The sequence below is a fragment of the Bos taurus genome, chromosome 10, assembly GCF_002263795.3.
Source record: "Bos taurus isolate L1 Dominette 01449 registration number 42190680 breed Hereford chromosome 10, ARS-UCD2.0, whole genome shotgun sequence".
Classification (NCBI taxonomy): domain Eukaryota; kingdom Metazoa; phylum Chordata; class Mammalia; order Artiodactyla; family Bovidae; genus Bos; species Bos taurus.
Window position 1 is genome coordinate 67,387,215 of NC_037337.1, and position 22,446 is coordinate 67,409,660.

At 40.4% G+C, this 22,446-nt stretch overlaps 1 protein-coding gene across 3 annotated transcripts in view; it reads right to left on the reverse strand.

Moving 5' to 3' along the window:
- Positions 1-13,343, reverse strand: part of GCH1 (GTP cyclohydrolase 1) — a 61,994-nt gene extending 48,651 nt beyond the window's left edge. For all 3 annotated transcript variants that reach the window (XM_002690949.7, XM_015473212.3, XM_059890872.1), the window contains exon 1: positions 12,854-13,343. In XM_002690949.7, coding sequence (XP_002690995.1) covers positions 12,854-13,193 — 340 coding nt within the window. In that variant the 5' untranslated portion in view covers positions 13,194-13,343. The remainder of the gene's footprint in view (positions 1-12,853) is intronic.
- Positions 13,344-22,446: the final 9,103 nt, after the last annotated feature.

Sequence of the window (22,446 nt, forward strand, 5' to 3'; positions counted from 1 at the left end):
CGGGAGAAATATTAATAACCTCAGATATGCAGATAACACCACCCTTATGGCAGAAAGTGAAGAACTAAAGAGCCTCTTGATGAAAGTGAGAAAGGAGAGTGAAAAAGTTGGCTTAAAGCTCAACATTCAGAAAACTAAGATCATGGCATCTGGTCCCATCACTTCATGGCAAATAGATGGGGAAACAGTGGAAACAGGGGCTGACTTAATTTTTCTGGGCTCCAAAATCACTGCAGATGGTGATTGTAGCCATGAAATTAAAAAAGGCTTACTCCTTGGAAGGAAAGTTATGACCAACCTAGACAGCATATTAAAAACCAGAGACATTCCTTTGCCAACAAAGCTACATCTAGTCAAGGCTATGGTTTTTCCAGTGGTCATGTATAGATGTGAGAGTTGGACTGTGAAGAAAGCTGAGCACCAAAGAATTGATGCTTTTGAACTGTGGTGTTGGAGAAGACTCTTGAGAGTCCCTTGGACTGCAAGGAGATCCAACCAGTCCATCCTAAAGGAGATCAGTCCTGGGTGTTCATTGGAAGGACTGATGTTGAAGCTGAAACTCCAATACTTTGGCCACCTGATGTGAAGAGCTGACTCACTGGAAAAGACCCTGATGCTGGGAAAGATTGAGGGCAGGAGGAAAAGGGGACGACAGAGGATGAGATGGTTGGATGGCATCACTGACTCCATGGACATGGGTTTGGGTGGACTCCAGGAGTTGGCAATGGACAGGGAGGCCTGGCATGGGGAGGCCTGTTCATGGGGTCGCAAAGAGTCAGACACGACAGAGCGACTGAACTGAACTGAACTGATGGGACCAGATGCCATGATCTTAAGTTTTTTTTTAATACTGAGTTTTAAGCCAGCCTTTTCACTCTCCTCTTTCACCCTCATCAAGAGGCTCTTTAGTTCTTCTTCACTTTCTGCCATTAGAGTGGTATCATCTGCATATCTGAGGTTTTTGGTATTTCTCCCAGCAATCTTGATTCCAGCTTGTAACTCTTCCAGCCCAGCATTTTGGATGATGTGCTCTGTGTGCAAGTGAAAGTGTAAGTTGCTCAGTCATGTCCAACTCTTTGCAACCCATGGACTATACCATCCATGGAATTCTCCAGGCCAGAATACTGGAGTGGGTAGCCTTTCCCTTCTCCAAGGAATCTTCCCAACCCAGGGATCGAACCAAGGTCTCCTGCATTGCAGGCAGATTCTTTACCAGATGAGCCACAAAGGAAGCCCAAGAATATTGGAGTAGGTAGCTATCCCTTCTCTAGCAGATATTCCTGACTCAGGAATTGAACCAAGGTCTCCTGCACTACAGGTGGATTCTTTACCAACTGAGCTATCAAGGAAGCCCTGTACATACAACAGGGTGGTAATAAACATCCTTGACATACTTCTTTATCAATTTTGAATCCATCAGTTGTTCCACATAAGGTTCTAACTCTTGCTTCCTGACCCACATACAGGTTTCTCAGGAGACAGGTAAGATGGTCTTGGTATTTCCATCTCTCTAAGTTTTTCCACAGTTTGTTAAGATCCACACAAAGGCCTTATTATCATAGTCAATGAAACAGAAGTAGATGTTTTTCTGGAATTCCCTTGCTTTCTCTACGATCCAATGAATGCTGCCAATTTGATTTCTGGTTCCTCTGCCTTTTCTAAACCCAGCTTGAACATCTGCAAGTTCTTGGTTCCGTTATGCTGAAGCCTAGCTTGAAGGATTTTGAGCATAACCTTACTAGCATGGCAGACGAGTACAACTGCCTGGTAGTCTCGACATTCCTTAGTACTGCCCTTCTTGGGAACTGGGATGAAGATTGACCTTTTCCAGTCCTGTAGCCACGGCTGGGTTTTCCAAATTGGCTGACATATTGAGTGCAACACTTTGATAACATCACCTTTTAGGATTTTAAATAGCTCTGCTGGAATCCCATGACCTCCACTAGCTTTACTGGCAACAGTGCTTCCTTCCTAAGGCCCACTAGAACTTCACACTCCAGGATGTCTGGCTCTGAGTGAGTGACCACACCATTGTGGTTATCTGGGTCATAAGATCTTTTTTGTACAGTTCTTCCATGTATTCTTGCCATCTCTTCTTGATCTCTTCTGCTTCGATTAGGTCTTTACCATTTCTGTCCTTTATTAAGCCCATCTTTGGATGAAATGTTCCTTTGATACTTGCAATTTTCTTGAAGAGATAGCTAGTCATTCCCTTTCTGTTGCTTTCTTCTAACTCTTTGCAGTGTTCATTGAAGAAGGCCTTTTTGTCTCTCCATGCTATTCTCTGAAACTCTCCATTTAGCTGGGTGTACCTTTCCTTTTCTCCCTTGCTTTTCGCTTCTCTTCCTTACTCAGCTGTTTGTAAAGCCTCCTCAGACAACCACTTTGTCTTGCATTTTTTTCTTTGGGATGGTTTGGTTCACTACCTCCAGTATAATATTATGAACCTCTGTCCATAGTTCTTCAGGCACTCTGTTTACTAGATCTAATCCCCTGAATCTATTTATCATTTCCAGTGTATATTTAGTGGGGATTTGACCTAAGTTGCACCTGACTGGCCTAGTGGTTTTCCCCACTTTTTTTAGTTTAAGCCTGAACTTTGTTATAAGGAGCTAATGATCTGAGCCACAGTCAGCTCTCAGTCTTGTTTTCACTGACTGTATACAGCTTGTCCATCTTCAGCTACAAAGAATGTAATCAGTCTAATTTTGGTATTGACCATTTGGTGATCTCCATGTGTAAAGTCGTCTCTTGTTGAAAAAGGGTATTCGCTATGACCAGGGCATTCTGTTAGCCTTTGCCCTGCTTCATTTTGTACTCCAAGGCTAAATTTGCCTCTTACACCAGGTATCTCTTGACTTTTTACTTTTGCATCCCAATTTCCTATGAATAAGACATCTTTTTTTGGCATTAGTTCTAGGAGGTCTTGTAGGTCTTCATAGAACTAATCAACTTCAGCTTCTTTGGCAAGCCTCTAAATCTAACTACTAGTATATAAGCAACACAGGAGCTAAAGGAACATGTTAAACTATTAGTAAATCGTGAGAAAATAATGAGCAGAACCCAGGAGGTGGGGAATTCTATAAGACAAATGACCTTGTTTCTTCAACAAATTGTTAGCAGATAAAAAGAAACAGCAAACTAACAAGTTAAAAGAGACTTGAAGACTTGATTTATCAGATATAATGTGTGACTCTTATCTGAATCCTTATTCAAACAAAGCAATTTATAAAGAGATACCTCTGAGAAAAATCAAAGAAATGTTAACAATGGTTAGATATAATCTAGTGGAGGTGATGGAATTCCAGTTGAGCTACTCCAAATCCTGAAAGATGATGCTGTGAAAGTGCTGCACTCAATATGCCAGCAAATTTGGAAAACTCAGCAGTGGCCACAGGACTGGAAAAGGTCAGTTTTCATTCCAATCCCAAAGAAAGGCAATGCCAAAGAATGCTCAAACTACCGCACAATTGCACTCATCTCACACGCTAGTAAAGGAATGCTCAAAAGTCTCCAAGCCAGGCTTCTGCATTATGTGAACCGTGAACTTCCTGATGTTCAAGCTGGTTTTAGAAAAGGCAGAGGAACCAGAGATCAAATTGCCAACATCTGCTGGATCATGGAAAAAGCAAGAGAGTTCCAGAAAAATATCTATTTCTGCTTTATTGACTATGCCAAAGCCTTTGACTGTGTGGATCACAATAAACTGTGGAGGATTCCTAAAGAGATGGGAATACCAGACCACCTGATCTGCCTCTTGAGAAATTTGTATGCAGGTCAGGAAGCAACAGTTAGAAGTGGACATGGAACAACAGACTGGTTCCAAATAGGAAAAGGAGTATGTCAAGGCTGTATACTGTCACCCTGCTTATTTAACTTATATGCAGAGTACATCATGAGAAACGCTGGACTGGAAGAAACACAAGCTGGAATCAAGATTGCCAGGAGAAATATCAATAAGTTCAGATATGCAGGTGACACCACCCTTATGGCAGAAAGTGAAGAGGAACTCAAAAGCCTCTTGATGAAAGTGAAAGTGGAGAGTGAAAAAGTTGGCTTAAAGCTCAACATTCAGAAAATGAAGATCATGGCATTCGGTCCCACCACTTCAAGGGAAATAGACGGGGAAACAGTGTCAGATTTTATTTTTCTGGGCTCCAATATCACTACAGATGGTGACTGCAGCCATGAAATTCAAAGACGCTTACTCCTTGGAAGGAAAGTTATGTCCAACCTAGATAGCATATTGAAAAGCAGAGACATTACTTTGCCAACAAAGGTTCGTCTAGTCAAGGCTATGGTTTTTCCTGTGGTCATGTATGGATGTGAGAGTTGGACTGTGAAGAAGGCTGAGTGCCGAAGAATTGATGCTTTTGAACTGTGGTGTTGGAGAAGACTCTTGAGAGTCCCTTGGACTGCAGGGAGATCCAACCAGTCCATTCTGAAGAAGATCAGCCCTGGGATTTCTTTGGAAGGAATGATGCTAAAGCTGAAACTCCAGTACTTTGGCCACCTCATGCGAAGAGTTGACTCATTGGAAAAGACTCTGATGCTGGGAGGGATTGGGGGCAGGAAGAAAAGGGGACGACAGAGGATGAGATGGCTGGATGGCATCACTGACTCGATGGACGTGAGTCTCAGTGAACTCCGGGAGTTGGTGATGGACATGGAGGCCTGGCATGCTGCAGTTCATGGGGTTGCAAAGAGTCGGACACGACTGAGAGACTGATCTGATCTGATCTGATTGATTTCAAATATGATACTATTTTAAAGTCTTTATATTTTAGAGATACAGTAAAGTCTTTATCAATGAAATGACATATCTAGGATTTGCTTTAAAATAACTCAGCAGGTGATTCATATTGATGCATGGCAGAAACCAACACAATATTGTAAAGCAATTATCCTTCAATTAAAACTAAATAAATTTTAAAATAATTCAGCAGGGAAGGTGTGTGACAAGCAGGATGAATAAAGGCAGACTTCTGTTTGTATTAATGGTTGGGTGATAGACATATTCAAACTCATTATACTATTCTAACTTTGTTTACATTTGAACATTTCTACAATAATTTAAAAACTGACTGCAATCCTGACATTTTCTAGCAATTTTTCCCCGTCAGAATTTTGATGTGCCAGGCAAACAGGCCAGTCACTTCAATCGATACCTTGGAATAACATGTTGACTGAATATAGAAAAAGCCAGGTGCACGACTCCATGAAGAACAAAGATGTTTAAAGGATGACTTCTGGCATAGAAGTGTCAGGAGATCCAACAGAAATAACTCCCATGACTTTTTCATAAAGCTAAATCCTCTACATCTTTCTTTAGTGTTTAAAAAAACAAGCAGCATTTATTGAGCATTTATGCACAGAGCACTGTGCTAGAAGACACACATTAGGAAAGGGTCCCTGTCTTTAAGAAATTAATTCAAACATTCATCAACTTGTCTACATGTGCTGGGCAATCTGCTAGACATTCTAAGGTAAGGACAGACAGTCACTTTTCTTCTAGAAAACTGTGACTCAGGCTTTAATAAAACCAAATTCTAATGAGCAAATGTTCTCTCAACCTTGAGTGTAACAAATTTACCTTGATTCAGACAATCTTTGAACAATCTTTGATTAACACAATCTAAATTATCCCTCAATCTAATTTCCATAAGCTCAATGGAGAATGTATAACCATAGGGAACATATTCATTATATTACCTAGAATTATGAATTGTTCATATAATCTTACATTCATAATCTAGGATTCATCAAAGATTAGATAGTTGCCCTCTCCTGGCAAATTTCTTTACTGCAGTCTGACTCAACCAAATACTGGACTCAAATTAGAGAGGTATACAGCAATGAGTCAGTGGGGGAATGCCCAGGCATGGAACAGTTTCCAGAGCTGGACAAAGAAAATAGCAGAGAAGATACAAAAAGGAAAGACGAGGAGAAGGGAGGTGATTCAAATAAATCTGTAAATTACTACTGTTACAATTAAGTTGTGAGAGATTATGAGGATTCTCATTCTCTATCATTCTCCCAATGCTGATACTTTTCAGATAAAGTGAAAGTGAAAGTCTCTCAGTTGTGTCTAACTCTTTGCGACCGCATGAACTATACAGTCTGTGGAATTCTCTAGGCCAGAATACTGGAGTGGGTAGCCTTTCCCTTCTCCAGGGGATCTTCTCAATCCAGGGACTGAACCCAGGTCTCCCGCATTGCAGGCAGATTCTTTACCAGCTGAGCCACAAGGGAAGTTCAAGCCTTGGGTAAGTTCTTTCTGTGCCTCAGTTTCCTTATCCCTAAAAATAGGGCTAAGTTCAAGCCTTGGGTAAGTTCTTTCTGTGCCTCAGTTTGCTTATCCCTAAAAATAGGGCTAATATTACCTACCCCATTGGCTTATTGTAAGGATCGATAAGGCAATACATGTAAAGAATGCACAACTGTGTTCAGCACGTAGTAATCAGTTGTGTTTGTTGCTATTCTGATGTCAGCTCAAGCATCCACACTTCCGATCTCCCAGCACAGATGAAGTTCCTTTGTTAAATGCTCTCATGGAGCTGTGTTCTTTTCATCATTACATTTCTCCATCTATAATCACACATTCTTGTGATTCTATTGAATATGTGACTTAATCCAATAGACTATTCTATGAGAGAAGAAACCATATCTGGTTTTACTCAGTCTACTTCCCAGCATTCAGCACAGTGGGTGGTACTCAATGAATAAATGAAATTCAATTATAAAGTTCCCAGACAGTCTAATGAATAACATCACTTAACACTCGAATAGGCTAAATTGTGTGGAAGATAAGTTGAAATCCTAAATCTCAGTACCTCAGAGTGTGACCTTATTTGGAAATAGAGTTAACTGCAAACATCATTAGCTAAATTAAGATGAGGCATGTGTGCCAAGTTGCTTCAGTCACATCTGACTTTTTGCAACCTTATGGACTGTAACCCGCCAGGCTCCTCTGTCCATGGGATTTTCCAGGCAAGAATACTGGAGTGGGTTACCATGCCCTGCTCCTGGGGATCTTCCTTACCCAGGGATCAAACTCGTGTGTCTTATGTCTCTTGCATTGGCAGGCAAGTTACCACTAGCACCACAAGGCATACTGGAGTAAAATGGACTTAATCCTATGTGACTTGATATCCTTAAAAAAGGGAAATTTGGACACCAACAGAAGCAGAGATGGGAGTAATGTAGCTGCAGGCTAAGAAACACCAAGGACTGCCAGCTACCCCCAGAAGCTGGGAAGAGGCAAGGGAAGGACGCCCCTGACTCCCTTCAGTTTTCAGAGGGAGTGTGGTTCCACCAATGCCTTGAATTCAGACTTCTAGTCTCCAGCACTGTGAGACAGGTTTCTGTTGTTTGAACAGTTCAGTCTGTAGTACTTTGATATAGCAGTCCATTGAAACTAGGACAAGTACCAGTTTGTTTGGTATTTCAAAGTTATGTGTAGTGACTTTTCCTCCCAGGCCAGAAAAAAAAAAAAATGTTAATAGATAATACATTTTTAGAAGAAACTAGTAAGACTTGCTTTTCTCCTCCATTCTCAATGACTATACCCTAAAATCCAGTCATATACTTTAACAGTCTTGTTATTTTTTTCTTCTTTATTCACTATACCTTCTTCAGCAATATACAGAACTAAGTCCTACACAAGATTCATTAACAAAATGAAAACAAAATTTAGTAGTGAATCGAGATTTAAATGAACTATACACATCCAAAATAGTACCTCTCAATGATGAGGTTAACTTTTCTACACCATACTTTACAACTTAGGTCATAAATTCATCTTTTGCCCACAATACGGGAGGGGATAATAAATAAGTTGACTTTTTGCCCCCCTGCACATCTTAGAAGTTGTTACAATTCTTACTTTATTGTGGGATTCTGAAATGGTAAATCACAGAAGTTTGTGAGTCAAAGAAAAAGAAAACCTTTTGTGAGTGCTGGCATATTTCAGTATGAAGTGGCTAAGACTCAATTTTGTACAAACAGAATACCTAATGCCTGGCTTTATCTTTAGAGAATAGCTGTCATCTTGCAGTGTACATGGTTGAGGCAGAGTGGGGGGCCAGTCAAGAAGCCCATCACCTGTGGTGCCATCGCTTCCTCCTGCGTTACATACAGGTCCACATGCTCCCCAAATCTGGGACACTGTCAGCTTGATTCATGAAAACTTCTCTGGCATCCTGGACAAGACAAGCTAAAATCTATTTCAACTAGAAATGTGACAGAAGAGTCAAGACTCTCGTGTATTTCCGTAAACTCATAAAAAGGACAATTAATGAGACAAGTTATACTCAGCCTCTGGTGGATAATACTTTCTAAGGCTTCCCTTGTGGCTTAGCTGGTAAAGAATCCACAGGCAATGTGGGAGACCTGGGTTCGATCCTTGGATTGGAAAGATCCCCTGGAGAAGGAAAAGGCTACCCACTCCAGTATTCTGGCCTGGAGAATTCCATGGACTGTATAGTCCATGGGATTGCAAAGAGTCAGACACCACTGAGTGACTTTCACTTTCACTTTTTAGTGTCCCTGATGGCTCAGATGGTGAAGAATCTGTCCGCAATGCAGGAGACCCAGGTTCAATTCCTGAGTCAGGAAGATCCCCTGGAGGAGGGAATGACAACCCACTCCAGTATTGTCGCCTGGAGAATTCCATGGACAGAGAAGCCTGGTGGGCTACAGTCCATGGGGATCACAAAGAGTCAGACACGACTGAGTGACTAACACTTTCACTTTCACTGTCTAAGAGGTTGTTACCATTTACACCCAGGAGAGGACAGGGGAAGGGAAGGGTCAGACACAAGGACATGAAGACCAAAAACCTCAGGGAATAGTAGAACCTCCAATTTAATTAAGGTTCTGAATTTCAGAAATACTGGAAATACAGGAAATATTTAGAAAGAAGACCTCAGCAAAGTAAATTCTTGAATATGTAAGAGAACTTGGATGTGGTTAAACTCAAATGGAACAGCAATAGATAAAGGTGAGCTGTCCTGTGATGCTATTCAAAGGACAGCCAGTTCCTGGAAGACATGAGTTTCTCTTCCAGCCTTCCCTCCACTATGAACTACAGCCCAGTGGCGAACAATAACCAGGAGACTTGCACAACCTTGACACAGCCCTGTTACAGCTGACCACAGGTGTACCCATTATAAGGTACACAAAGGAAAGTAAAGAAAAGTGTAGCAAGGGTCATGAAGCTACACTGCAGCACAAGGGGAACTGAAAGACTCCCCAAACACCAGAAACTAGCATCAATCCACTCGAGAGGAACTGAAAAAAGATACAATAATAATTTGGGGAATATAAAGTAAAAATTTATTTAATTTTATATTTCACAATATTTAATTCAACACTAGTAACAGGAATTAATACACAGAGATATAAAGGATGTTAAGTATCTTATTTATAGAGAAGTGATAGTTTCAAATAAGTTTGTTTCTATCCAAAATAATCTATAGTGGGCATTGAATTATGATCTCTAAAGAAATAAAAATTAGGAATTGGATAAGAGTGTTTTCCCTATTACTTACTTCTGTACTTTCTATAGATTTAAAGTACCCTTCCCTCTCCCACCTAGGCGGGCCCAAGGCCTGGACCTCTGCCTTCAGGTCCATTCCTTTAAGTTCAGCATCATCCTTGTCAGCCTCTCCTCTGTCTTCTCTTTATGCACCTCTAAGAAATCAATGGAAACAGTGTCAGACTTCATCTTTGTGGGCTCCAAAATCACTGCAGATGGTGAGTGCAGCCATGAAATTAAAAGACGCTTACTCCTTGGAAGGAAAGTTATGACCAACCTAGATAGCATATTCAAAAGCAGAGACATTACTTTGCCAACAAAGGTCCGTCTAGTCAAGGCTATAGTTTTTCCTGTGGTCATGTATGGATGTGAGAGTTGGACTGTGAAGAAGGCTGAGCGCTGAAGAATTGATGCTTGTGAACTGTGGTGTTGGAGAAGACTCTTGAGAGTCCCTTGGACTGCCAGGAGATCCACCCAGTCCATTCTGAAGGAGATCAGCCCTGGGATTTCTTTGGAAGGAATGATGCTAAAGCTGAAACTCCAGTACTTTGTCCACCTCATGCGAAGAGTTGACTCATTGGAAAAGACTCTGATGCTGGGAGGAATTGGGGGCAGGAGGAAAAGGGGATGATAGAGGAAGAGATGGCTGGATGGCATCACTGACTCAATGGACATGAGTTTGAATGAACTCCGGGAGATGGTGATGGACATGGAGGCCTGGCATGCTGCGATTCATGGGGCTGCAAAGAGTCGGACACGACTGAGCGACTGAACTGAACTGAACTGAACTGAAGAAATCAATATTAAGTCCTTAAGTATGATCCTCTAGATAGAGGCTTTCAAAATTTGACCACAATATAAGAAACACATGCTACATATGCAGCTAGTACATACCGCCCCAGAAAAAAATTATACCAATAAAACCTACTTGGAAGTTTCTCAAAACATTTACCCTTACTACATACGATAGACTGATTTTTCTCCATTGTACTCCACCTTATTTTAATGCTGGTGACCCAAGTACTAGGTCAGAACTCAGTCTGAAATGCTTAGTAGAGATGATAACACTGATATATCTTACTAAGTAGCAACATTAGGAAGCAGATAAGAGTTCTGTCTTTAGTCTGCCAGGATTCAAACACCAGCCAACCACTTGAAGTTGTCAACCTCTCTACTTCTGCTTCCTTATCATGGGGTAAAAGAACAGTGCTTAATTCAGAAATGAAGGTTAACCAAGACCACACATATAAAGCACTTGGAGCATGAAAAGTATTCAATTAATGGCTATTAATAATTCTTAAATGGTCTGTGAGTTTTTATTGTGTAAAATATATACATAACACTCATCATCTTAACCATTTTAACATGTGAAATTCAGAGGCAGTTAGCACATTCATAATGTGTGCAACCATCAAAATTCTCTAATCCCAGAACACTTTCACCATCCCAAAAGGAAACCTAGAACCCGTTAAGCCCATTAAGCAGTTTCTCCCCATTTCACTCTTCTCCCCAGGCCCTCTTGGGCACGATGATGATTAGATTCTCCCTAATCTGATTTCTCTTCCTAGGTCCATAGACTTTTTAAATAATAAATTAACACTTGACTAGAATCATTTTCTTAGGTAGAATGAAGTGTTCTTTACAGTCATTAGTTCTATGGCTCATAAAACAAACCTCTACGAATCATTTCTTAGGTGAACCTTTTTGAGCCACTTAAGGTAATTCTGTGACCTGCCTCAGGGTCAGAAATCGCTCTCTCTGTGAATTCTATTAGGGCAAGATTTCCAAAGCTTGACCAAGTGCAAAGGCCCCTTTCAGTGTACACAAGAGGCAGACCGAGCAGGGCCCTGAGAAAACGTTTCTACATCGTGGAATATCACCAAATCATAGAATATTTGCAAAAGGAAGAATGTTTATTCTTCAGTCTTTGCATTTTGAAATTCTGTATTCAAGGCTCCAAACGTTTACCAACATGGGGTTAAAAAAAGTAAACACGGACACAGAACGAGATATCCAGGTCTTGGCTTTAGGATGCAGTGTCATTTCCTTTTTGGACCTCACCCCTCTCACACTGATTTCCCACCCTTCCTTTGGGGTGGCGGGAGACCAGTGCAAAAATAACTGTTTTTCCCAGAATCAATTAACGGAGTCTCCAGAAACTCGGGGGAAATAAACCTGACCCGGGAGGTAGGTAACCTGGCAAAGCAGCTCTGTTACTCTTTGAGAAATGGTGACGGCAGAAGGTTTCTTGGGTCAAAGAAATAAATGTCACCAAGAGGTACAGAAGATGTGAACTGGAAAACAACGTCCTTAGTCCCACTTGTGTAAGTCAGAGCTTTTTTTTTTTTTTTACTCTCCCTCTTTTTTTTTAATTTGACCAACACCCCTCACCCAGAAAACAGGCAGCGAAGTCCTCTGTTAATTTCCACCCCAACCCTGCACCCTTGCTCTCGGCCTCCTGGGCAAAAGCCTGACCCTCCTCTGGCGCGGAGAGCACTGGGTCAACCCTGTTCCTTTGGGATGGGGGATGAGGGGTGGGTGATACAGGGACTGCGGGTCTCACTGCCCAGAAAACTTCCCCGACTCCCAGGGAGACGCTTTCCTGCTTTGGGATTTGGGAAGTGGGGTAGGAAAGGGGGAGAAGGCTTTAAGCAGCAAACTAACCCAAGAAACTTCACACCTCAAACTCCAGGAAAGCCTGTACCCAGAACGATATCCAATTCTGGGAAAGTCCTGAGCTGTAGTGACCTCGATGTGAACAAAACTATGACTTTCCCAAGAGCCGGGTGCCCTGGTAAGTCAGCAAGAATGAGGATCCCCGATGCTCCTCCGGCGCTCCAAACACACGAAGCCAAGACTTCATCCCAGACCTACCAAAAAATGAGACCTCAAGAGCAAGGATGACTTAAGAAGCCATCACTTCCCGGAGCCCAGATGCACGTTCCTCAGGTATCCGGCCCTGGACGTTCAGGCTCCCGCCCGGGGGCATGAGGAAGCTCGGAGACTGTGGTCCCGCCAGCTCAGGCTGGAGGAGAGGGCTGCGTGCAGGCAGTGGGAGGACCCCGCGAGGACGGCTGCAGACAGGCCCCGGGGGGAGAGGCCGCGGACTCTCCAGGCGCCCGAAATGAGTCCCACCCAGGCTCCTGTCCTTGGCCCGACGGCTGGGCCAGGGCCGAGGGCGGGGTCGGCAAGTGCCAGCATTCGGCTTCCTCCGCCAAGAGTGAGCAACTCCGGAAACTTCCCCAAGCCGGCGCAAGCTTCCCGCGGCCACCTCCCCCGTGCCCTGCACGCCGGCCGGCCAGCGAACACACTGACCTGAGATGGTTTCCTGGTAGCCTTTGGTGAAGAACTGCATGGCCGTGGCCGCCCTCCAGGGCGTCTTGATCAGCCCCTGCCGCTCGGGGTCCTCTCCCAGCGAGCGCAGGATGGACGAGTAGGCGGCCGCCAGGTTGGGGAGGTTCAGCTCGTTGTCCTCCTCGCTGCGAGGCCGCTCGCCATTCCAGCCGTCCGCCGGCTGGGCGCTCTTGCTCTCCGGTCGCGGCGGCTTCTCGGCGGGCGGGCTTGGCCCGGGCCGCGGCGGCTCCCCTTCGAGGAACCCATTGCTGCACCTGGCGCCCCGCGACGTCAGCGTCACCCGCCCCGGACCCTTCTCCATGGACCCGTCGCTGCCGCTCCGGAAGGACCCTCGGGTGCGTGAGGGACTTCAGGTGAACTTCCCGGGCCGGGAGTGGGCTCTGACCCGAGTCACCTGAGGAAGATAGGCCTGGAGTCAGCAACACGTTCCGAGTCTGGAACAGGCGAGCCAGAAGAGTGCTGTGTCGCCTCCTTTTTATGGGCTGGCGGCTCGGTCGGCGCCGCGGGGCGTTTCTATTGGCCGAGTCTCCTGGCGTCACGGCGCTCACTCCGCCCCCCGCCCCTCCCCGCCCTCCGCCCGGTGCCCTGGGGGCCGGCAGACGCCGGGAGGACCTTGTCCGAGCCCCTCCCGCGCCAGCCGGGCGGATTGCATTGGACCTTTTAGCTGTGACCAGATAAACCAAACCCTAAAGGGGCTGGTGGCTGGGGCGTGGGGAGGCAAGGTCTGAGTGCCCAGTCAACCATTCCCTCTTAGGGCAAAGAAGAGGCTGCATCAGAAGTGTCCTGGTCCCCTCGTCCTGTCAAAGATGAGCAAACAGGTGGCCTTGTCCAGGAAAATGTGGGTATGGAAACCAACTCATACTTTCAGGTCAGGAGAATAATATGAATTGAAACGCTTGAGTTCGTTAGTTAAAAATGTGTCCAACGCACCTGCTTCCTGGCGCTGTCAGGAGGAATGTTACACCAGGTGGCCCTTAAGTGAGTCCCTATATCTAGGAGGATGGTAATATGTGATGGCCAGAACTTTGACCCTGTGGAAATTGATTAGCAAGCGAAGAAAAACTAGGGCTTTCATCAAAAAACCACTTGCGGTTTGGGGAAACCCAATTGTAGGAATTTGGTGCTGATTATTTTAACAGTGACGTGGTGAGTACCTTTCCCCTGATGTTGCTAGAGATTGTGAAACGTTGTTGATCAACTGGACTCTTAACCAGTGACATCTGCTTTGACTGTGTAAGATTTTTTAAATGGACCTTTTTTTCTCATTAGGGGAATTATTTCCCAATGCCAAAGGTGAGTTTTAAAACATGTATCAAATTAACATTTTATGATTTGCTCCAGAGAGATTCTTATGCTGAATTTCTGACATATAGACAGATATTTAAAGGCTTAGGATCAGACACAGTAGAAGGGAAGTCCCTGGAATTGATCTATACTAATAAATTGGCTCAGTCATTATTACTAATTTCTATTTATTGGATGTCTGCTTCAGGCATGGCCCTGTTCTAAATGTTAAGGAAAGAAATATGGGAAATACCTAGCCTCCTAGGAACTTTTAGTCTGAAATGTTGGTGTAAGTGGGATTTTTAAAAATAGTTATTGTTATTTTTAAAAATAGTTATTTAAATAAATATTTAAAAATTATTTTTATTAAAAGTTATATTTAATATTTAATATTTAATAAATATTTAATAAAAATATTTAATATTTAATAAATATTTAATAAAAATTATTAAATAAAAATTTTAATAAAATAAAAAAATTATTTAAAATTTTTTTAATAAAATTTAAAAATTATGTAAAAAATTTAATAAATAAATAAATAAATAAATAAAATATTTAATTAAAAATATTTAATATTTAATAAATATTTAATTTATTTAATAATATTTAATAAATATTTAATAATGTTTTATTTAATTATTAATTTAATTCAATTATTAATATTAATGAATATTTAATAATAAATTTAATAAATATTTAATAATATTTAATTATTTGATAATTTAAAAAATTATTAAATAAAATTTTTAATAAAATAAAAAAATTATTAAAAAAATTTTTAATAAAATAAAAAAATTATTTAAAAAATTTAATTAATAAATAAATAAATAAATAAAATATTTAATTAAAAATATTTAATATTTAATAAATATTTAATTTATTTAATAATATTTAATAAATATTTAATAATATTTTATTTAATTATTAATTTAATTTAATTATTAATATTAATGAATATTTAATAATAAATTTAATAAATATTTAATAATATTTAATTATTTGATAATTTAAAAAATTATTAAATAAAATTTTTAATAAAATAAAAAATTATTAAAAATTTTTTTAATAAAAAAAAATTATTTTAAAAATTTAATAAATAAATAAATAAATAAAATATTTAATAAAAATATTTAATAGTTAATAAATATTTAATTTATTTAATAATATTTAATAAATATTTAATAATATTTTATTTAATTATTAATTTAATTTAATTTAATTATTAATATTAATGAATATTTAATAATAAATTTAATAAATATTTAATAATATTTAATTATTTGATAATTTTAAAAATTATTAAATAAAATTTTTAATAAAATAAAAAAATTATTAAAAATTTTTTAATAAAATTAAAAAATTATTTAAAAATTTAATAAATAAATAAATAAATAAAATATTTAATAAAAAATATTTAATATTTAATAAATATTTAATTTAAAAATTATTAAAAGTTATTTTTTTAAATAGTTATTTAAATAAATATTTAAAAATTAAAAAAAATAAATATAAAAAATATAAATAAAAAAATATAAAAAAAATAAATAAAAATAAAAAGTCTAACTCTAAAAAAAAAAAAATAGTTATTGGACTTCTATATACATTAAATATCAAAGTATACTGATCAAAAAATATGAACCTCCCTTGGAAAGCCTCTTTGTCACTCTCCTAATATTTATTGTAAGTGCCTCCCACACCCCTGCAAGATCTTATAATATTTTTTCTCTCTAACTTCTCTGCCCACTGTCCAGTGATACTTCCTGGTCAGAATTATCCACTGGGTCTCAAACTATTTCAAGCTGGAGACATTAAAAGATGACCTTGGATTTAACAAATGAAAACAAAGATACCAAGTGAAGTATTTTTAAAATGGACAGATTCAAAGGAGATGCTATCCATAAGATTTTTTTCCAGTAGCCCTTGTAAAGATTAATATATTTCCCAAAACAATTTCTAATGAAATTTTTATCCTAAAATTGAACATTTTCTTATAAACACTGCCACTAGGCATTAGCACTTTTGTTACCAATTACCAGTATAAGTAACTGGTAATTATATATTATTGGATAATATATATATATATTGGATTTGTTATATATTTACTTGTAAAATGGAGGCAATGGATTTCAGCCAAATGCCCAAGGGTAATACAAGGAAGCTTTAAAATCACGAACACTGTACAAACAGTTTAACAATGAAATGTAGGTAGTTGGCAGAGATGGTTATCCATAGAAGTGGGAGAAGAGGGAATAAATTAAAAGAGGAGGGCTATATTCCACAGAGTTAATTAGTATAAAATGGTTCAGCAGTGAAACTATAGGCATTCATAGCCAGGAATTACAACAGCATTTGGTTTAAACCCAAAAAGGGACTCATTTTCACCTTGAACTCAACCCGGGAGTTGTTGTTGTTGTTGTTCAGTCACTCAGTCATGTCTGACTCTTTGCTACTCTTTGCGACCCATGAACACAAGCGTACCAGGTTTCCCTGTTCTTCACTGTCTCCCAGAGTTTGCTAAAACTCATGTCCATTGAGTCAGTGATGCCATCCAACCACCTCATCCTCTGTCGCCCCCTTCTCCTCCTGCTTTCAATCTTTTCCAGTGAGTCAGCTCTTCGTATCAGGTAGTCAAAGTATTGGAGTTTCAGTTTCAACATCAGTCCTTCCAATGAATATTCACGATTGATTTTCTTTAGAATTGACTGGTTTGTTCTTCTTGTTGTCCGAGGAACTCTCAAGAGTCTTCTTCAGCACCACAATTTGAAAGCATCAGTTCTTTGGTGCTCAGCCTTCTTTATGGTCCAACTCTCACATCTGTACATGACTACTAGAAAAACCATAGCTTTGACTAGACGGACCTTTATCAACAAAGAGATGTCTGGGAGTTGCTTTCTTGGCTTTTCAAAAAGCCAAGGAATTTTTTATTTTTTTAAGTTCTCCATTTCTAGGGCGGTAGCAAAACAGAGAAGCAGACAAGTGAGATACACAGCACCAAAGATTGAAAATACCACAGGGCTACCGACATATGTAGTCATATGCCAAGGGTAACAGGTAAACTAACATTAGGCATTTGACAATAGTAATTGGAAAAAAGTGAATTTCTCAAAGTGTACTTGATGGAAATTTGAAATCCAAACTTTGGAGGAGATTCTGGATCAGGATCGACATAGATAATAGCAAGATAAAAAATAATAATAAGATGGACACAAGAAAAGTGTCCTTGTTCCACTCCTAATTTCTAGAAGTTAGCCTATGGAGTCAGTGCAATCCTGAGATGTCTCATTAAATCCCCAAAATGTAGGAAGAAGCAAAGTGAATGGGGAGGCCCTTACATTTCTTCTGTTCTGAATGAGGAGGAATGAAACAAGAGAGAAAATAGGAGAATGTGAACCCGGAGCTGACTTTCTGAGATGAAGGGAAGGCTTGAGGTCAACCTCACTGAGTTGAGAAAACTATCTCCCAGCCCAAAAGTACCTCACAATGGAAGAATAGACATACCCCAGAGAATCACCTGTGCTTGGCTGCTGTTGTTTAGTTGCTTAGTTGTGTCCAGCTCTTTTACAACCCCATGGACTGTGGCCCACCAGGCTCCTCTGTCCATAGGATTCTCCAGGCAAGAATACTGCAGTGGGCTGCCATTTCTTCCTCCAGGGGATCTTCCCAACCCAGGGATCAAACTCATGTCTGTTTTGTCTCCTACATCGGCAGACGGGTTCTTTACTAGTAGCGCCACCTGAAAAGCCCAGGACCCTGGTAGAGGATCTTTAATACCATCTCAGAAGAAAGGGCAGATGCTAAATAGAGAATGTTAATGGGGAGTCCAGCCACCACAGCTGAATTCTGTCCTAACTGTCACAGTCCCTCACAGAAAAAGAGATACGACACAACCTCCTCCAGCCCCAACTGTAGCTGAGTCAGGAAAACAAACAGGTTTTGCTGTAACAGAAAACACAAAAAAGTCACCCTTGATAATGTGAGACGTGGATAGGAGGCAGAGAAGCAGCAAACATACAATCCCCAGAGGAACAAAACTAAACAAAGAAAGGTAATAATATGACATGTAAAAGCTACATAGAAAAAAATTCAACAGAAAAGACAAACTGGTTTATAGAGTTTAGAAAATAGAAGAAAATTCCTCACAAATGATTTTGTGTGTTTGGTGAAATATGGACACTCAAGGCTGGGCAGACTAGGAGCATCCAGAAGTTGAGTAGGAGGCAAGATGGGTGGGTCACCGGCCCACACCTGTCCCCAGGAGGGGATGCCAGAAGGTGGGGGCAGGCCCAGGCATGCCAAGGGAAGTACCAGAAGGGTGGCCTCAGCAGGCAGACAGACCCTCCATCTTCAGAGATCTGTAGGCCAGCCTTGAGAAGGTATCTAAGCCAGGTCGTGAGTGTTCAGGCCTGAGCCTGGCTCAGAGAGGCAGGGTTGGGGCCTGGCTGGGGGACCCCAGAGCTTAGGGGCTGACATCACTGGGGGCTTCCTCAGTTGGAATCAAGCAGCTCCTGGAGGCAAACTTGGAGGTGGTCGTTCTTCTCCTCCAGGTGGTCCAGACAGGTATCGATCTGGTCCAACATGGAGTTGATGGCAGCTTATTCTGCTTGCCCAAAGCCCTCATCCTCACCTTCCACACACCCCTCTACTTGCATGCCCAGGTCCATGTTAGGGCTGGCATCGCAGGCTCAGGCACCACAGGGGCAAAGTGACAATAAAACACAGACACGGTTGGCAGAGAGCCCGTGTGGGGCAGAAGGTGAAGGCTCACAAATGTTCTCTGCTACAGAACAACTTAATAAAAACATGAGTTCAGTAAGACAGAAACCAAGACAAGAAAATGATAGAATTGAAAAAGGAGTTGCAGATCTAAGGAAATAGAAGACCATCATTATTATAGGATTAATTAGAAAGAAAGTGAAAGTCACTCAGTCACGTCTGACTCTTTGTGACCCATGGACTATACAGTCCATGGAATTCTCCAGGCCAGAATACTGGAGTGGGTAGCTTTTCCCTTCTCTAGGGGATCTTCTCAAGCCAGGGATTGAACTCAGGTCTCCTGCATTGCAGGTGGATTCTTTACCAGCTGAGCCACAAGGGAAGCCCAAGAATATTGGAGTGGGTAACCTATCCCTTCCCCAGCGGATCTTCCATACCCAGGAATTGAACCAGGGTCTCCTGAATTGCAGGCAGATTCTTTACCAACTAAGCTTTTGGGGAAGCCCAATTAGAAAGAACCATGTACAAAATAGACACTGTTGAAAACATAATTATTGACATGAAGAACGGCATGAGAATGAATGCAGAATAAAAAATAAAGATGAAAGCTGTTAGAGAACAAAGATGATCTAGCATAAGAATAATTAGGGTTTCTGAGCTAGAGAACCCAACCAATGAGAGGATGTAGTCAAATATATAAAGTAAGCATATTTCTCTTGTGGAAATAAATGCTTATGTTTATATTCAAATGATTTTCAACAAGGGTGCTAAGACAACTCAGTGGGATAAAGAAGAGTCTTTTCAACAAATGGTACTGGGACAATTGGATATCTTTTTGCATGTCTATCTCACATTGCCTAAGAAAATCAGCTCAAAATAGACCAAAGACTAAACCTAAGAGCAAAAATTACAAATATTTTAGAAGAAAACATACGCATCCATCTCCATAACCTTGGGTTAGGCAATTAGATTTATTAGAAATGACACCAAAAGTGGAAGCAACAAAAGCAAAGATAAATTAGACTATACCAAATTGTTGCATTTCAACGGCACTATCAAGAGAGGGGGAAAAACAACCGACAGCTTGGGAGAAAATATTTGCAAATATGACTAAAGCATATATCTAGAATAGTATCTAGAATATATAAGACGTCTTACTGACTTAATAATTGAAGGACCAATAACCTAATTTTAAAATGAACAAAAGATTTGGATAGACATTTCTCCAAAGAAAATACACATGTGTGGCCAATAAGCACAAGAAAAGATGCTCAATGTCCTTAGCCATCAAGGAAATTAAAATTTAGGTATGGTTGACTACTACCTTACACCCACTAGGATGGCTATATTCAAAAAGATAGGTAATAGCAACTATTTCTGAGAATTGAAGAAATTGGGCTCTTTATACACTTCTGGTAGGAATATAAAATAGTTCAGCTACTTTAGAAACAGTCTGGCAGTTCCTTAAATGGTTACGGATAGAGTTCCCATATAGCCCAGCTCTTCTACTGCAGGTATAAACCCAAGAGTAATAAAAACGTATGTCCATAAAAAACCCTGTACACATCACTTCTTGGCCTTTTGGCTAAGATCAGGTGCAAAGAGCTGTACATGAATGCTTATAGCACCAGAATTCATAATACCAAAAAGTGGAAACAACCCAAATGTTTATCAACTGATGAATGAATAAACAAAGTGTGATGTGATACATACATGCACCGGAATATTATTCAACTGTAAAAATGAAGTACAATACTAACATAGCCTGTAATATGGATGAAGCTTGAAGACATTATCCCAAGTGAAAAAAGCCAGGTGAAAATGGTCACATACTCTGGGATACTATTTTAGGAAATGTTCAGAATAAGCAAATACATAAAGAAAGTAAATTAGTTGTTGCCATGGCCTGGGGGGATAGGGAATAGGGAGTGACCACTAAAAGGTATGTGGTTTCTTTGGGGGGACGATGAACAATTTTTGGAATTAAATAGTGGTGATGGTTGTGTAACTTTGTAAATATACTAAAAAGTACTGAACTTCACACTTGAAAATGATGAACTTTATGGTGTGTGAATTATATCTCAATTTAACTTATATGCAGAGTACATCATGAGAAACGCTGGACTGGAAGAAACACAAGCTGGAATCAAGATTGCCGGGACAAATATCAATAACCTCAGATATGCAGATGACACCACCCTTATGGCAGAAAGTGAAGAGGAACTTAAAAGCCTCTTGATGAAAGTGAAAGTGCAGAGTGAAAAAGTTGGCTTAAAGCTCAACATTCAGAAAACGAAGATCATGGCATCTGGTCCCATCACTTCATGGGAAATAGATGGGGAAACAGTGGAAACAGTGTCAGACTTTATTTTTCTGGGCTCCAAAATCACTGCAGATGGTGACTGCAGCCATGAAATTAAAAGACGCTTACTCCTTGTAAGGAAAGTTATGACCAACCTAGATAGCATATTCAAAAGCAGAGACATTACTTTGCCAACAAAGGTTCGTCTAGTCAAGGCTATGGTTTTTCCTGTGGTCATGTATGGATGTGAGAGTTGGACTGTGAAGAAGACTGAGCACCGAAGAATTGATGCTTTTGAACTGTGGTGTTGGAGAAGACTCTTGAGAGTCCCTTGGACTGCAAGGAGATCCAACCAGTCCATTCTGAAGAAGATCAGCCCTGGGATTTCTTTGGAAGGAATGATGCTAAAGCTGAAACTCCAGTACTTTGGCCACCTCATGCGAAGAGTTGACTCATTGGAAAAGACTCTGATGCTGGGAGGGATTGGTGGCAGGAGGAGAAGGGGACGACAGAGGATGAGATGGCTGGATGGCATCACTGACTCAAAAGACATGAGTCTGAGTGAACTCCAGGAGTTGGTGACGGACAGGGAGGCCTGGCGTGCTGCGATTCATGGGGTCGCAGAGTCGGACATGACTGAGTGACTGGACTGAACTGAACTGAAGAAAAGAATAGTTCTCGTAAAAAATAAAAATATAGTTGGCAAAAAATATATACAGTTTTCTAGAACATATTGTTCTAGAAAAAAATTAAAATAGAGGCTTAACACCAAGTTGGATAGAAATCAAGGATAAAGATGGCTTCAAGGATAGGGTATTTTAAGCATTCAGGCAAAATACACACCAAACCAAAACAACAAATTGCCTAAAAAAGGTTGAGAATAAGAATACAGGCTATCCTCCAAATTTTCCACAGCAACATCCATTGCAAAAAAATAAAAATTTTGAGGAGACACATATGTCTTTAAGGAAAGTAAGTTATCCCCACTCAAGAAAGCATTCAAGTATAACGGTACACTACCTCAAACATATATGAACTCAGAAAACACAACTCCTGTAGGTTCCTTATTGAGAAAACTACTTGATATGAGATCTTGCTAATTAAGAGAGAATCAAAATAAAGAACTCAAGAATGGAGAAATGACTCTGTGACCCCATGGATTGTAGCCCAACAGGGACCAGGCAAGAATACTGGAGCGGGTTGCCATTTCCTCCTCCAGGGGATCTTCCCGACCCAGGGACTAAACCTGAGTCTC